The sequence below is a fragment of the Megascapheus bottae genome, chromosome 9 (assembly GCF_031878675.1).
Source record: "Megascapheus bottae isolate mThoBot1 chromosome 9, mThoBot2.hap1, whole genome shotgun sequence".
NCBI classification, from domain to species: Eukaryota; Metazoa; Chordata; class Mammalia; order Rodentia; family Geomyidae; genus Megascapheus; species Megascapheus bottae.
The window spans coordinates 41,890,865-41,908,396 of record NC_143517.1 but is presented as its reverse complement, the minus strand read 5'-3'; the positions used below and the strand labels follow the sequence as shown (position 1 = coordinate 41,908,396).

Below are 17,532 nucleotides of genomic sequence, written 5' to 3'. Positions count from 1 at the left end.
CTTTGAAGATTTTTTTTTTTTTTGCCAGGACCTGTGCACTGTCCTCTAGAGCTCTCCCACTTGAGCCACAGTACCACTTCTGACTTTTTTCTATGTATGTGGTACCGAGGAATCGAACCTGGGTCTTCCTGCATGCTAGGCAAACACTCTACCACTAGGCCAAACTCCCGGCTCCGACTTTGAAGTTTTAATCCTCATGAGCCTACCTCCAAAGTGCTGGCTGTTAATACAATTTGGGGGGGGGGGGGTAACCAGGGTTTGAGTTTGAATTGAGGGCTTCATGCTTGCCAGGCAGGCATTTTAACACTTGAGCCATGTTCCCAGACCTTAATGATGTGTTTTTGGTAATTAGAAATTGTTATTCATAGAACTTTTTTCTATTTAGGACGTTTTCTGTATGCTAAGGACCCTCTGTATTACCTTCTTAGAGATTTTATTATTTGTCTGTAATATCTATAATCCACCAGGATATTTTTACATGTCATAATTAAATGTTATGATTAATCTTTCAGGGCTGGGAATGTGGCTTAGTTGTAAAGTGTTTGCCTAGCATACATGGAGCCCTGGGTTTGATTCTGTAGTACCAAATAAACAGAAAAAGGTAGAAGTGGCTAAAGTGGTAGTATGCTAGACTTGAGCAAAAGAAGATGAATCTTTCAAGGCCTGGTGCTGGTGGCTCACATCTGTAATCCAATCAACTCAGGAGGCTGAGATCTGAGGACTTAGGTTAGAAGCCATCTCCGGTAAGATTTTTACCACTCAGTCTGAATAGTTTGAGAAGACTAACTTGCAACCTGGAGGCAGCTCTCAATTACAGGAAAGTAGAAGTGGGCAAATCAGACTGGAAGCAGGATGGAAGCTTGATGAAAAGATGAAGGGCAGAATTAGAAAAAAGAATTGTGGTAAGGTAATGCGAAGGAGTTGTCTGTTCAGGAGCAAATCTAAAAGGAAATAGCCAGGTACGTTATTTGCCTAGAATATTCTTGAAAGCTCAGCCTAAATGACTTCTTAATTCTCTTGGCTAGAACCACTTCCTCTTTTAATTTTTATAGCACTCTCATTGCATTTATTATATCATATTTTTCTATGGGTTGTGAATAGTTCCTCCTAAATTATTAACTACTTAGTTGGTAACTGTGATAAGATCGTAAGAGCAATGGAATAAGTCAAATCATGAAGGTTTTAGTCTCCGTTTCAGGACTTCTCTAAGGTGTTTGAACCACAGTATCTTCATTTGTTTGATAGGGACAATACTATTTATTCCACAGTGTGATTTGAGTATTTTGAGACATAAGGTATATAAAGTAGAATAGAGTGAGCTCATGAGTTGATTTTATGTATTTGATATACATAATATATGTTAGTTTGCTGGATGTACCACTTTATCTCTCACAAAAATTGTGTATGCTACTGTTATTCAGCAACAACAAAAGAAGCTATGATTGGGTAATCAAAGCCATACAGTTAAGTAGGAGCAACAAGGCTCAAATTCAGGTCCCTCTGGTTGTGAATCTAACAGTGTCCATTAGCCTACCCTGCTTCTTCAAGTGCTCATGTGAACTTGAACTCACCTTTTTGAAGCTAATCTGGGCCAATGTTGGAGACGTTGACCTACTAAAGTGCCCCATTATCTGTCTCAAGGGGTAGTTTATCCTGATTTATAATAAATTTTCATATATTTTACTCAAAAAAACTTCCTAGGTCACAGCATGTGTGCACTGCATTAACAAAGGAAAAATGTTCTAATATAACCTCTGATTTATGAACATACAAAAAGTCACTTAATTTTTAAAAAAAAAATCTATTGCAGAAATCCTTAAGAAGAAAGGTAGGAACCAATTCCAAAAAGGGGGGGTGGAGGGGACGGAGAAAGATTTACTCAGCAATCTGCCATTATGAAGTATGGAAGAACCTCTTTACAGAACAGGTCTATCATCTTCTATTTAGGTGTACACAAACAATACCTTAAACGTCTACATTTTGTCTTTGTATAGGATCATGATGGTGGGGCCGAAGTCGGAGACTGGGGTGACTGTAAAGTCACGCATTGGCTCCACCAGGCACTCTTTGATGAAGCCCTTACATAACTACCGTGCAAAGCAGTGCCCGTCCTTTCCATTAATTGATTTTACAGTTCCGCTTTACATACGACTGCGGAGAAAGGATGAGAAAAACAAAAACAAAATGCCCCTTAGGATCTGCAAAATAATTAGGGATGCCCCCAGGGAAATCAGACGGAGCCCGGAGCCCGCAGGAGCAACCTTATCCATCCCCCTCCCCCCTCCCCCCGCCTCCTCAGGGACGCAGGCGCACGCGCACGCCCTTCCGGATTCCCTAGCCAGGCCATCCCTCCCTCCCCACCTCTCCCTCCATCCCTCCGGCCTCTTCCCTCCCTCCCTAACACGTGCTCCCGAGAACACTCACTCGCAGGCGCCCCGCCCTCCGGGGGGCGGGCTCGAGGGCCGAACACGCCAATCGGCACGCGCCTTACAACGTCGTGGCTCGACAACGTTAAGCCGCCCAATGGCAAGGGCCTGGCCGCCCGTTTCCCGGAGCGCCGCCCCTCGCGGCCGTACCCCCGCCCGCCGGTCTCCTCCCTCTGCCTCTCCCGTCCGCCCCTCCCCCGCCGCTCCGGCGCGGCGCCTGCGAGACGGAGAAACTGGGGCAGAAGTGAAGATGGCGGCGGCCGCGCTGGCGGTCGCTCCTCGCCAGTGACGCGCGGTGCGGGCTCCTCTTCCTCCCCAGCCACCCCTTCCGTTCGACCCCGTCCGCCGTCCGGACCACTCCTGATCTCCGCTCCCTCCTTCGCCGCCCCCGTTCCCGACGACCGGCTGCCACTGGCCGCGGCGCGCCCCCGTCCTGGCCCCGGCCTCGCGCCCCGGCGCGCTGCGGCCGGGCGAGCGGGTGGCGCGTTGATCCGCCCTCCTGCCTGCCCCGCCGGACCGCCGGGCCGCGGACACACGCCCGGCAGGGAGGCGGCGGCGGCCCCTCAGCGTTCGCGTTCCTCTGTTTGGGGACCGGGAGGCGGTGGCCGTGGGCTTTGGGGAAGGGAAGGGACTCGGGGAGGGCGGCCGAGAGCGGGCGGGGGCCGTCCTCGGAGCGAGGGCGCGGAGGAAGCACCATGACGTCCATCCATTTCGTGGTTCACCCGCTGCCGGGGACCGAGGACCAGCTCAATGACAGGTAAATGGGCGGGCGGCGGGCGGGCCGGCGGGGGGGGGGGCGCTGCCCTCCCTCCCCACTCCCCCACCCCGGGCCCTGCTGCCCCCTCCCCCGGGCTGCGCCGCGCAGCGCCGCGCCGGTGTTTACGCGCCGGCCGGCCGGCCGGGCCGGACTGTGGGGGATCTTGCTGCCCCCCTGTAGACCCCGCTCGGGGGCAAACTTCTGCTCCGGGGAACCGGGGCGGGGGGCGGGCAGCGCGGGGCGGGCCGGAGACCCCGCGGCCACCCCCCCTCCCGCGCCCCCGGCGGCCGCGGTGAACTCGGCGGCGGCGGAGGGGGGGGGGCAGGCGGTAATTACCGCCCGGCCCCTGCCGGAGGAATCCATATTAGTCAAAGTTGAATTGAGACAGACAATGCGGATGGGGGATGGTGGAGGTAAAAAAAAAAATAGAAGGAAGCGGGGAAGCCGGGCCCGGGCCTCGGTTAGGTCGGGCCGACTTGGCCCAGAGTCCCCGCGAGCGCGGTCGGGTGGGGTGGTCCGGGCTGCGCCAGGCCTCGGGGGGGCGGGGGGCCGGCGCGATTCCCGGCAGAGCGCGGGGAGGGGCTGGAGAAGGGGTGGCAGCGCCATGATTATTATTGTTATTAAATTAAATTTCAGCCCCTGCAGTGAGGTCCGCCTGCCCCGCGACGGCGTGGGGGTGGGGGAGTGGATTGGATTCCCTTTGCTCTCGTGCCTTAGAAATGGCTCTGGCAGCTCCAGCTCCCCGTCCCTGTGGTGCAAGCTTTTTTTTTTTTTTTTTTTTTTTTTGGGTTCCTTTTTTTATTCTAACGATAGTGTTTTCCTGAGTTGTAATTTGACAGCTGAAAACCGTGCGTAGAGTGTCAAAGGAAAAAAAAAAAAAGAAAAACCTCTTACGTTTGCAGTTCGCAATGCTGCTTTTCTTCTTAACACGCTGTAAATTTCTGGGTTGGGCTTTTGGGCTTGCTATGGGCGGAGGAGGAATTTTGATTTACTTAAAAAAAATTTTTTTTTCCTTGGTCTTTTCATGAGGCTGTATTCGTTTTGGATTCCTACCCTCCTTCCAACTACTATTGCTTTTCAGTTTAAGATGTTGAATTGCTGGGCCTTGTGCTCTCTGGCAATTGAGATAATGCAGGAAAAGTTCCTTCCCTGTTGCAAAACAGACTTAAGAGGTGGAGGAAGCCTCCCTGAAAGCATGTTTCAGAATCTAGGACTCATCTAATGATGGGCCAGATTTTTACAGGTCAGAAAGAGGAATATTTTAAGCCTCCTCTCTCAATGCTTCCTTGCCCTTTATACTTCTTCTGAGTATGGAAAGCCATCTGGTTAACAGATTTAGAAATTAGGTGTAATTTTTGCTAAGTGGCTGGGTGACTTAAGTTGCATGACACCCTGTTTGTCATGTGCTTCCTGTGGAGAGGAAGAGATTTTACTTGCCAAGACACTGGCCTCTGTTTTAGCGTGTCTAACCCCCTCAGTGGGGGCAGATAGTTCTTAAATCCAAAGCTGGCATTGGGTTTGAACTTGCCTAATGTTTGCAGTAACCATATTGTTTAGTACATACTTGTGAAACTTGGAATAGGTTTTGAAAATATTTTTTGGAGTTATCTTATAGCTCCATTAAAATACAGAAATAGCCTTACCTTCAAGTTGACATTTTATATGTCAACTTTAACTTTTATTTCATTAGTGATCCCTCTAAAGACCTTCACATAATATGTTTCTGTAAATTTTAGAGCCAGGCTAGTTGGTGCCTCTTCTGTCAGTCATGAAAGCATATTGTAATGTCGTCTGTAACTTGTTTTGTGTCTTAGAAAACTGCATCAAAGAGGGAAATTGGGAATTTTTTTTTGTAATGGTTCGAACTTTATGTATCAAGAACCCTCGCTAATATATGCATACTGGCTTTGTATACCAAAACTTGTTTTGCAGTTGTTGAGGACACTTTGATTCACTTTTTAAGTTTTCTTTTTCTTCAAGTGTTTGAGAAAGTTACAGGTAATAATGTTTTTTAAAGTATTTTTTCTACTATAAATAAGTAATTTAGTTCTTGTAGTGTCACTATATCACTAACTAGAATTTTGAGACATATATAAGGATAAAGGCAACTGGATTACTATGTGTTGCATACAAATAGGTGAGAAAATAGAAGAGTGCTCTAGGTAATAGAGATTTATAGTTGTATCTGGTAAATTTGCCTGGTTTGTCGTAAAGTACCATTTGAGACAGTCAAGACATCCAAAGTTTTGAAGCTTTCTTTGTGACAGAAGCTGTTGTATCCACTCTCCCCCCCCCCCGCCCCCCATGGGGCTTGAACTCAGGGCCTAAGCACTGTCTTTAGACTTTTTTTTTTCAAGGCTAGCACTCTACCCTTGAGCCCCAGCACCACTTCCAGCTTTTTTTTCCTATGTATGTGGTGTCGAGGACTTGGTCGTTGTGCATACTAGACAAGCACTTTAGCACTTGGCCAAACTCCTGGCCCTGTATCCAGTCTTTAGGAGGAAGATCTTTATTGTATACCTGCTGAGACGAGAAATGGGATACATGGCTTGAGATTCCCCTCTCCTTCCAGTGACACAGAATTTGAACTCCGGATCTCTTTGTTTTCTGCTCAGCTGGCACTCTACTACTTGAGCCAGTCTCCCCTCCCCTTTCCCCCTCTCTTTTGCTGGTTAGATAGAGATTGAGTCTTATGGCCTTTGCCTGCCTGGGCTGGGTTTGAACTGTGATCCTCCAGATCTCATCCTCTTGAGTAGCTAGGATGATAGATAAAAGTGAGCCACTGACACCCAGCTTTTCTGTAACTTAACTGATTGAAACTGGAAGCCAAAATTTTTTTCCATTTACAGATAGAAACTTAACCAGGTTTTGGAGTTAGAAAAGAATGCCTTGGGGCCGGGAGTGTGATCTAGTGGTAGAGTTCTTGCCTAGTATGCATGAAGCCCTGGGTTCAATTCCTTGGTACCATATACACAGAAAGGGCCAGAAGTGGAGCTGTGGCTTAGGGGTAGAGTGCTAGCTTTGAGAGAGCCCAAGGACAGTGCCTAGGCCCTGAGTTCAAGCCCCAGGATTCCGTCCGTTCCCCCCCCCCCCAAAAAAAAGTCCTATTGTAGCTTTTTTTTTTTTTTTTTTTTTGCCAGGTGGTCCCAGGTCTTCATGCATGCTAGGCAATCACTAGGCTAAACTGCAGCTCAGTAGCTTTATTTTAATAAGGGTCATGTTTTAGTCTAGGACAGTCCAGGAGAATTACCGATCATTTTAAAGGAAAGAATATAAACACACTTTATTCTTTACACTAAAAGTTCAAAGGTTGGATATGTATGATACTTCAAATAGTGACTTGCTTAGCATGTATAGGGTTGCTGGGTCAGACCCCAGTCTTGTCAAAAAAGGGAGGGGAGGAGAAAGTTTGGGGTCTGAAAACATCAATATTTTCTTATTCAAATTTGCTTTTGTGAGATTCAACCTTTTTCTGGAGGTGGTGGTGGTGGTGGTGGTGGTGAATTTCTTCAGTTAGTGCTATCTTCCTGCTTAAATACTGTAAGAGAAATAGAACCATGCCAAGAACATAGAGCTGAATATTGAATTTGAAGGAAGTACTGGAGGTGTTTACTAATACCTGGGAAGATATATAGATCAGTCTTCTCCCCAGTGAGCTAAAGAAACCGACCCAGAGGTTTATGGAACCTCAGAGTATGAGTTACTGAGATTCTTGTGATACTCTTCTGATACCTCCCCTTCCCCCAGATCTCCCACTTAAAACCTTTTTAAAGTCTAGGAATCTTTGCAGTATTTCCTAGGGCTTATGATATTCCAGAATATTTTTAGCCCAGCCATTAAGCAGTCACCTGTCTTTAGAATTTTGATTGCCCTTTCTGCAACCTTTTCCAGGGCTCTAGATTCAAATTTGTTTTGTAGGGCTTACTCTGAAACCCTTGCCCAGTACTAGAAAAGAGAGACTGAACTCTTGGCCAATACTAGTTAAGGTGTGTGGTTTGGCATGGCTTATCCCCAAATTACTCTTTAGAATTCATGTTGGTTCTAATACAAACCAGTTCTCATTGTATGTGGAATTTTCTGTGGTCTTTTGCCTTTTGGTACTATAATGTCATGCAATTCTAAAGGTACTATACATAAGTACCAACACGCTTGTTGGAGGAAGGTCGCTCACTTAATCTTTCCCTTCCTGCTGCTCTCTGAATTAGGCATCGTACCCCCTCAAGGTCTGAGAATAACATACAAAATATTAAATAGAAAAACATAATGTGAATTCTGTGGAAAACATGAAGCGATAGTTACTTGTAACAACTTTTATGTAGTGCTTGGTTCCCAAGTAGAAAAGCAGGCATTCAAAGAATGTGTCGTACAGTTTTCTTGGTATTGAATGATGATGCCAGGCTCTTTAACACTAGTATTTCTTTTTTTCTTTTTCTTTTTCTTTTTTTTTTTGTGGGTCATGGGGCTTGAACTTGTCCTGGGCGCTGTCCCTGAGCTCTTCAGCTCAAGGCAACTGCCCTACCCTTGAGTCAAGCCTCACTTCTCATTTTCTAGAGGTTAATTGGAGATAAGAGTCTCAGGTCCTTTTGTGCCTGGGCTGGCTTTGAACCTTGATCCTCAGATCTCAGCCTCCGGAGTAGCTAGGATTATAGGCGTGGGCCACTGCCCCTCCCGGAGTGTTTCTGATTTTTAACTGATAGTAAATTTACTTCTCTAAGTGACTGTGTTTGTGTGTGGCTAGAACTCAGGGATTGGGCACTTTTTTTTTGCTTCAAGGCTTGCTCTTTGCCTCTTGAGCCACATCTCCACTTCTAGCTTTTTGATGGTAAGTTGGCAATAGACCTTCCCACCTGGACTGGCTTTGAACCTCAGTCCTTAGAAGTCAGCTTCCTGAATAGGATTACAGGTGTGAGCAGCTGCTACCTGGCTGCAGATGGTTATTTGGCTGTGTTCAGATGGACCTTAGGGCTTTAGACATGTAAAGTATGCATGTGCTGTACTACTTGAGCTATTTCTGTAACCTGGGTGGGCTCTTGTTTTGAAACAGGGTTTAATAACTTAGACTGGCCTTGAATTTGAAATGTTCCTGCCTCGGTTCCGGGATTAGAGGCCATGCCTCCTAGAACACATTTTTTGCTGCCACTGCTGGGACCTTGCTAGCTTTGTATTAGTCAGGGATGGACCAAAAGTCTTGTAACGCACAAGATCACCCTCAAAAATATAACTTTAAGCCCAAAGTGTTAGTTGAACTGAGGCTGAGAATCACTACTTAGATTTCTGTATGCATGTAGATATAAAAATAAATGGAAATGATTTTTTTTTTTTTTTTTTGCTAGTCCTGGGCTTGTAATTAGGGCCTGAACACTGTCCTTGGACTTTATCAAGGCTAGAGCTCTACCACTGGAGCCTCAGCACCACTTCCAGCTTTTTCTATGTATGTGGTACTGAGGAATTGAACTCTGGCCTTTGTGAATGCTAGGCAACCACTCTACCACTAGGCCAAACTCCCGGCCCCTGGAAATGATTTTTTATGAACAGTTTAAGCAACATTAAGTTCTTGTTCTCAATACATGACTGTTTAACGTTAATTAAAATTACATAAAAATTAAAGTCAGTTCTTTGGTGACTAGACATGCTTCAGGTGCCTTAAGGCCACATGTAGTTTTGTTTATTACCTTATTGCACAGTGTAGAGAAGATGCTGTTGGAGAGTGTTTACAGAAAAAAATAGGAGGGTAAGCCAGGCAATTGGCTCATGCCTGTAATCCTAGCTATTCAGGAGGCTGAGATCTGAGGATCACGGTTCAAAGCTAGCCTGGTCATAAAGTCTGTGAGACTCTTATCTGTAATTGACCTCCAGAAAACAGGAAGTGGTGCTGTGGTTCAAGGAGTAGGGTGGTAACCTTGAGCCAAAGAGCTCAGGGCCAATGCCCAGGCCCAGAGTTCAAGTCCCATGATGACCAAAAAAAAAAAAAGAAGGTTGTGGTACTATGGCTCAAGTAGTAGAAATCGTGCATTGGTCAAACAAAATTCAGGAGCAGTGCCCAGGCCCAGAGAATTCAAGCCCCAGGACAGGCATAGAGTAAGACATTTAGTAAATGCTTATTTTTCTTAGTTTTTCTTAGTCTTTAAGAATAAGATGTGATGTATCCTTGGCCTTTCGTTAGCAGCCAGAAAGTGTGCCAGGGAATTTACACTGAGCTGAAAAAAATCATGAGAAGTTATAATGAAAGCTGCTTGGAATTTCATTGTGCTGTACTAAAACCAGAAAGAACCACCAAACTCCTAAAACCAAATAAAACAGAAGTAAGCAAACAAAAAATCCCACCAAGAATATAGCCTAATCATTAGGTTGTGTGCCATAGAGCATCACATAATCAGTGAGAAATCTCATTGTTTAGACAGTTGAGATTGTTATCTGAAATCTGGACTAGGAAAGTGCAGTCATAGTTAGAAAGATTAAAATATAGGATATGAAATAAATAGCCAAACAAAAAATTAAAAGTAAAAACAAGCAGACCAATTTTATAAACCAAGTCAGTGATGAAATCATAGACCTAGGAAGTATACAAACACTAGTGAAGGAAATTACAGGTTACACAGAGTGCAGTTAAAAATAATCAGATGGAAGTGGCAAAGGATTCCCCCTCCCCCAACAACTCAGTTATTTAGAACATGGTTTCTAAAGACTAATAACTGAAGACTGTCAAATTAAATTAAGTACATCCTATAGGGTATATCGAAGGGAAGTTTTATGCTACTCAAGGATGTACATAATATCTTTATTCTATTTCATGTACATCTGGTTAAGAAAATGATAGCTGCTACCACCTGTATTTGTTATTTTGATACCTTAGCAGTCTGATCAATTTGATTCTTCTCCTAGCTTGCCATGATTATGAATTGTTGATTTATTTATGTTAAGTTTTTCTCTGAATTTTTTTTTTTTAGCTTTTTTACTATTGGTAATTGCAAACATCTGCAAAGGAGAATGATATAGTGAACATCCATAGATCCACCATCCAGTCCCAGCAATTATGAATTCCTGGCTAGTCTTATTTCAGTATTCTTTCCATTTATGCCTTAAAAAAAAAACTAAAAATACCTTAGTTTCAAAATTCAATCTTTTCAGATTTGCCTGTTGTCTCTTTACTCCTTTTTTTCGTTGCTGTTGCTGGTGGGGCTTGAACTCTGGGCCTGGGGGCTTCTCTGAGCTCTTCAATGGAAGGCCAGTCCTCTCTTATTAGAGCCACAACACTACTTTCAGTTTTCTGGAGGTTAATTGGAGATAAGAGTCTCAGGGACTTTAGTGCCCTGGCAATCTTTGCTGGCTTTGAACCCTGATCCTCAGATCTCACCCTCCTGAGTAGCTAGGATTATAGGCATGAGCCACCAACACCTGGCTCTTTACTGCTTTTTGATAGATAATTTTGGTAATTTTAATAAAGTTGAGTTCTAGCGTGTTATAAACTTGACCTTCTTTGGAGAAAACTTGTTCAGATTTTCATCTTAAAAGAAGCCTGGCACTAAGCTCATGGCTCTAACATGCTAGGCTCTACTGCGCTATACTCACGCCTCAGTCCTTCAACTTACTCTCTTCCAGAATGTCAACATTTTATTCACAGCCATTTGTAGTTATCTAATTACTGATGCTAACATAAGATTCTTGAAATCAAGTGATTTCCTCCCCCCCATGGTAGTATTTCGAAGTATAAGAGTAAGTCATGTGAAAAGTTAATTTGGAGATGATAGTAAGTACAATTTTGCTTTAAGATAGTCTCTAATGAAATATTTCCCACTTTTCCCCTCCCTGTCGTCGTGGGCGTTGTCCCTGAGCTCTTCAGCTCAAGGATATTGCCCTACTCCTTGAGCCCACAGCACCATTTCTGGTTTTCTAGTGGTTAGTTGGAGGTAAGAATCTCACAGACCGGGCTGACTTGAACTGAGATCCTCAGATCTCAGCCTCCTGAATAGCTAGGATTACAATTGTGAGCCACCATACCCGCCTTCCCACTTTCTTGACATAGTTTAAGGGTAGTATAATTCTTTCAAAAAGAAATATGGCAAGGGGCAGGAGTGTGGCCTAATGTTAGAATGCTTACCTAGAGTACATGAAGCCCTGGGTTTGACTTCTTGGTAACACATACACAGAAAAAGCCGGAAGTGGTGCTGTGGCTCAAGTGGTAGATCCCTAGCTTAGCTTTGAGAACAGAGCCCAGGCTCTGAGTTCAATCCCTAGAACTGGGAAAAGTAAAAAGAAATATGGTAAATTCTTACATTTTTATTTCTGCTATGATAGTAAAATGTTAACATTTAATGTTACCACATTTGTAAATGCAGTTTATCTTGTTTGCGTTGCAGAAAATATATTCACCTTAATAAAATATGTAACTTTGTTATCATCTTTGAATTATATTTTACATACAGAGCAGTTCATCCATCTCATGTATATGGTTTACATTTGAAGACTATATACAGTTGGGTAACGGATACCACAGTGCATATAAGGGTCATTTTATACCACCCAATGTTATCTTGCACTTTTGTTTGTTTGTTTGTTGTGGGGCTTGGACTCTGGGCCTGGGCGTTCTTCTTGAGCTCTTTAGCTCCTACCCTTTGAGTTTCAGCCCCACTTCCCATTTTCTAGTGATTAATTGGAGATAAGTCTCATGATCTTTAGTGCCCAGGCTGGCTTGGAACCAAGATTCTCAGATCTCAGCCTCCTGTGTACTAGGATGGCTGGCCCAGCTGGTATTCCTTTTTTTTTTTTTTTTTTAGAGTTTTATAAGCATGAAATCACAAGTCTATTTTGTTTTGTTTAAACATAGCACTTTTGGGATACATTGTGCTACAGCGCCATAGTGTTTCTTTTATATTAATGACTAGTAGGTATACTGCAGTTAAGTTACATTGTTTATTGTTTATATGATGTACATTGAATGTAAAGACTACTTTTGCTCACCCTTCCTTCAGTCCAACTTCTCAAAACATGTTTCTACTTTGGTTTGTTTTGATAAACATATATTAGTTGTTTTGGAGAGTTACTCCTTGGATTTCTCCCCTAAGTAATATCCCACCATTTTAAAGTCTAATCTGTTTTCTAGTTTATGTAAATTTTAGTGGTTTTCTGTTGACATGCATTCCCTTATTGCCTTTTTTTCCCCCTTGGTCTGGGCCTAGGCATTGTCCCTTATCTCTTCAGCTCAAGGCTAGGCTCTACCACTTGAGCCACAGTACCAGTTGGAGATAAAAGTCCAATTGGAGATGAGACTTCCTGTAGGCTGTCTTTAGATCTCAGCCTCCCAGGCCTTGTTTCTTTCTTTTGTTTTGTTTTTGCTAGTCTAGGGCTTTAACTCAGGGCCTGGGTCTTCAAGCTTTTTCAAGGCCTAGCACTCTACCACTTGAGCCATAGCACCACTTCCAGCTTTTTCTGTGTAGGTGGTATTGAGGAATTGAACCCAGGGTTTCTCATATGCTAGACGAGCACTCTACCACTACGCCACACTCCCAACTCCTATTCCCTAGTTTTTATTTCCTTGCTGGTGATCCTAGCTATTAGGAAATGGATTGGGAGGATTGAGGTTTGAGGTCAGTATGGCAAAAAGTTATTGGATCTTCTCAATCAGAACAAGAAAGTTGGACATAGTAGTGTGTCCCTGTCATTTCAACGCTGTGGAATTGTGAGTGGGAAGGTAATAGCGCTGAGCAAAAAACTTCTGTAGGAACTTTTCCTGAAAAATAAGGCAAAAAAGGGTTTGGAGTGTGGCTCACATGGTAGAGGTTTGGAGTCCTGTGTTCAAATTCTTACTGTCCCTGTCTCCAAATCTTTGTTATATTAAAAACAGGAGATTTGGAAAACCTAGGACCTAATTTTTGTAGTGTCACTGTTAAGATTTTGATGATTGCCCAGATTTTTTCTTTTTGGAGCAGAGATCAAATCCAGGATCTCATGCAAAATGTCTTTGTTGTGTTTGGTATGTATAGTTTATTATGACATAATTTTATAAACTTTACATTTTTTCTTGATTTTAACTTGTTATAATACTTTAATAAGAAAAAGTTAATCATAAGAATTACTTTGTTATTTTTATTTATTTTTTTGTCAGTCGTGGGGTTTGAACTCTGTGCCTAGGAACTGACCCTGAGCTCTTCAGCTCAAGGCTACTGCTCTACCACTTGAGCCACAATGCCACCTCAAGAATTACATTTTGACAGCAAATTTTCATATTAAAGTTATATATTAATTGTATATAGAGATTTTAAAATTTCATTAACTGTAAACTAGATTATAAAGATCACAGTAGCATCCAATCTATAGAGCAACATGATGAATAAGTAGATTTTTTATTCTGCTTTCCATTAAATCAAGCTATGTGGTGCAAGAGAAAAAGTGTTGAGAATGTACAGTTTCAAGATATTGGCTGTGTTCCAGGGTAAATCTCTTTTCAGAATTCAGGTTTCAAGATATTGGCTGTGTAAATCTGCTCTTTTCAGAATTCAGGTGACTGTTTTAGCTGTCCACCTGAACTCAAAAAAAATGTCTACTTCAGCTCAAGGCTACTGCCTTACCCTTGAGCCAAGCCCCACTTCCCATTTTCTATAGGTTAATTGGAGATAAGAATCTCAAGTCCTTTTGTGCCTGGGCTGGCTTTGAACCTTGATCCTCAGATCAAGTTAAGAAAGTTAAGAAAGCAGAGATAATTTAATAGGGTTATTATCATATGTAGATGATAAAAAACAAGTTTTATATAAAAGGTCTTCGGTATTGGATTTGTGCATTGTTTTTTTTTCTTTTTTCTTTTTGCCAGTCCTGGGGCTTGAACTCAGGGCCTGAACACTGTCCTTGGACTTTCTTCAAGGCTAGCCACTCTACTACTTGGGCCACAACGCCGCTTCCACCTTTTCTTTTTCTTTTTTTTTTTTAAGTTCTTGAAAGTATTTTACTTCAGATTGAAAACTGAACAGTGTCTCCACTGTTCATTGCAAGATACACAGCATTCACGAATACAGTCACTTCCACCTTTTCTATGTGTTATGTATATGGTACTGAAGAATTGAACTTCGATCTTCATGCATGCTAGGTGAGCATTATACCACTCCCTGCTCCCCCCCCTTTGAACGCAGAGCCTGAGCACTGTCCTTGGGCTTTCTCAAGGCTAGAGCTCTGCCATCTGAGCCACAGCACCACATCTGGCCTTTTCTATGTATGTGGTACTAAGGAATTGAACCCGGGTCTTCCTGCATGCTAGGCAAACACTCTACCACTAAGCCAAACTCCCAGCCCTCTATCTTTAAGTCATCCTTTGTTGTATTGTATTTTATCTGGGTTTGAACTTGGGATCTTAGTGCTTGCTTGGCTTGCTTAGCTGACTTTGTACTACTTGGGCCGTGCTTCTAGACTGGCTTTTTTGGGGGCAGGGATGGGGAGGTCTTATGGACTACAAGATCTCAGCCTCCTGAGTAGTTAGAATTACCTGTGCGGGCCATCAAAATGTGTTGCTTTTTATTGTTGTTGTTGTCGTCGTTGGAAGTGGGCTTGAAGTAAGGCATGGTCGCTGCCCCTGGGCTTTTCAGCTCAAGGCTGCTGCGCTGCCACTTGAGCCACAATGCCACTTCCCAAAAGCGGTTTTTTTGAAGTGGAATTTTATTTTTCAAATTTCAAAAGTTGTACAAAGGAATTTTAATACAACACGTTAATATATGAGTATGGTGCATCTTGATCAACGTCTCCCTTTTCCTTTTATCTTTTCCCAACCTTACCTATCCTAAGTTACCTGGTTCAATGAAGTGGAAAATTTTTCTGACAAGAATATTTCTTACAACTAACAAAACTAGCGAAGTTCCAGTTAAGTCACTTACTTGGTGGCTTTTTCCAGTTAAGCATTTCCTTGATTTAAAACAATGCTTTATGGGCCGGGAGTTTGGCCTAGTGGTAGAGTGCTTGTCTAGCATGCACAAAGACCCAGGTTCAATTTCTTGGTACCACATACATAGAAAAAAGCCGGAAGTGGTGCTGAGGCTCAAGTGGTAGAGCTCTAGCCTTAAAGTCCAAGGACAGTGCTCAGGCACCAAGCTCAAGCCCAGGACTGGCAAACAAACAGACAAACAAAAGACAAAACAAAACAAAAAAAAACAGTGCTTTTCATCATGTCTGAATGGCCTGTGTTCATTGGGGAGACCACTGTTTGAACAACACCTTTAAAAAGGCTCTTCCCAAAGGGATATCAGTGTTCAAGAAGTAATGTACCCACTACCTGATGGAAGTAACTAACCCCTCTATGTATCACCCTGACAATAAAATACAGTTTAAAAAGAAAAAGAAAACTTAGAAAACCTTTAAAAAAAAAAAAAAAGAAAGACAGGGCTCTTACCCCAGGGGCTGGGAGTTTGGCCTAGTGGTAGAGTGATTGACTAGCATGCACGAAGACCTGGGTTCAATTCCTGGATACCACATACATAGAGAAAGCTACAAGTGGTGGTGTAACTCAAGTGTCAGAGTTGTAGCCTTGAGAAAGTCCAAGGACAGTGCTCAGGCTCAAGCCCCAGGACTGGCCAAAAAAAAAAAAAAAAAGGCTCTTAACCAGCTGGTCTCCATTGGCTAATACCTGGTGATACCTAGTAGTAAGTCATGGGGCTGAAATCCAAGGATCCTACTATTGAAGCCAGACTGGGCAGGAAAGTCTGTGAGACTCTTTATTTCCAATTAACTACCAAAGAGGTGGAAGTGGAAGTGTGGTTTAAATGGTAGAGAGGAATAGTTAAGGAGAGTTCAAGCTCCAGTACCAGCACAAAAAGAGGTGAGGACTTTTCTTTACCTTCCCCCCCCCCCCCATTTAAAAAAAGTTAGCTGATGGTGGCATAGAGGGGTGGCTAGCCTGCACAAAGCTGAGGTCATCCTCAGCACCACAAAGACAGCAGGAAGGGTCCAAATTACAAATGCTTTACTGCTGTTAGCTTTCTTTTCCTCCTTACATTAGAGGCTCTAAGTTGTTTTGAGGATGGTATTTTCCTGCTGTCCTTGATTTTGTTTATTTCTCTTTGTAGATGTGCAACTGAAACTAGAATTATTTGTCATAATTCATCCTTGTTAGATTTTTGTTACTACCTTGAAAATTAAAAAATGTTCAGTGAGGTTGCACAGATACTAGCTAGTCCTTCCCTGGAACTGTAGACATGCTCAAAGGACAGCTCTGAAAAACCTGTGCTGTCCTTATAAGCTTACAGTCTAGTTGTAGAAAACAAACTGTTCCACAGACCAGTAGTAGCACATTATGAAAGACTGGTAAATGAGGTACTTTAGCCTGTGCAAATATTTGTCATGCTGTTGCCTGAACAGACCTTGAGAACACTATAGATTAACTTTTCCTTGTTCAGCAGATGCTGTGTACCCTCATGTGCAAACATCATCAGCCAGGGGCTGGTTGCTGTGTTTCATTCTTTCCTGGAACTTTGCCTTGGTCTTGGGGCTTGAACTCTGGGCCTGAGTGCTGTCTATGAGCCCTTCAGCTGAAGACTAGCTCTCTACCACTTGGAGCCACTTCTGGTTTTCTGGTGGTTACTTAGAGATGAGTCTCAGGCTTTTGTGCCCCAGCTGGCTTTGAACTGGATCCTCAGATCTCAGCCTCCTGAGTAGCTAGGATTACAGACGTGAGCCACTGTTGCCTGGCTGTTTGAAACTTTTGAAGGAATGTTTGAAAAGAGTAAGGCTGGTGGGTTCAGCGAGTGGCTCTAGGTAGTTGTGCCTTATATTGTTTTTCTATTTTTTTTTTTTTTTTGTGGGTCTTGGGGCTTGAACTCTGGGCCTGGGCATTGTCCCTGAGCTCTTCAGCTCAAGGCTACTGTTCTACCCCTGAGCCACACAGCCTTACTTCCCATTTTCTAGTGATTAATTGGAGATAAGAGTCTCATGGTGCCTGGGCTGGCTTTGAGACTCTATCCTCCGATCTCAGCCTCCTGAGTAGCTAGGATTACAGGCATGAGCCACCATGTCCAGCTGCATTCTGTCCTTCCTTCCTTCCTTCCTTCCTTCCTTCCTTTCTTTCTTCCTTCCTTCCTACCTTCCCTCCTTCCCTCCCTCCCTCCCTCCCTCCCTCCCTCCCTCCCTCCCTCCCTCCCTCCCTCCTTCCTTCCTTCCTTCCCTCCCTCCCTCCTCTCTCTCTCTCTCTCTCTCTCTCTCTCTCTCTCTCTCTCTCTCTCTCTCTCTCTCTCTCTCCTCTCTCCTCTCTCCTCTCTCCTCTCTCCTCTCTCCTCTCTTTCTCTTTCTCTTTCTCTTTCTCTTTCTCTTTCTCTTTCTTTCTTGTCAGTCCTGGGCTTGAACTCAGGACCTGAGCACTGTCCTTGGACTTTCTCAAGG

General features: G+C 43.6%; 1 protein-coding gene across 6 annotated transcripts in view; it reads left to right on the top strand.

The window, feature by feature from the left end:
• Positions 1-2,617: 2,617 nt before the first annotated feature.
• Positions 2,618-17,532, top strand: part of Ubr5 (ubiquitin protein ligase E3 component n-recognin 5) — a 118,416-nt gene continuing 103,501 nt past the window's right edge. For 2 of the 6 annotated variants that reach the window (XM_090339165.1, XM_090339163.1), the window contains exon 1: positions 2,618-3,183. In XM_090339165.1, coding sequence (XP_090195291.1) covers positions 3,122-3,183 — 62 coding nt within the window. In that variant the 5' untranslated portion in view covers positions 2,618-3,121. The remainder of the gene's footprint in view (positions 3,184-17,532) is intronic. The other 4 variants (XM_090339164.1, XM_090339166.1, XM_090339168.1 and 1 more) reach the window with 2 other exon arrangements.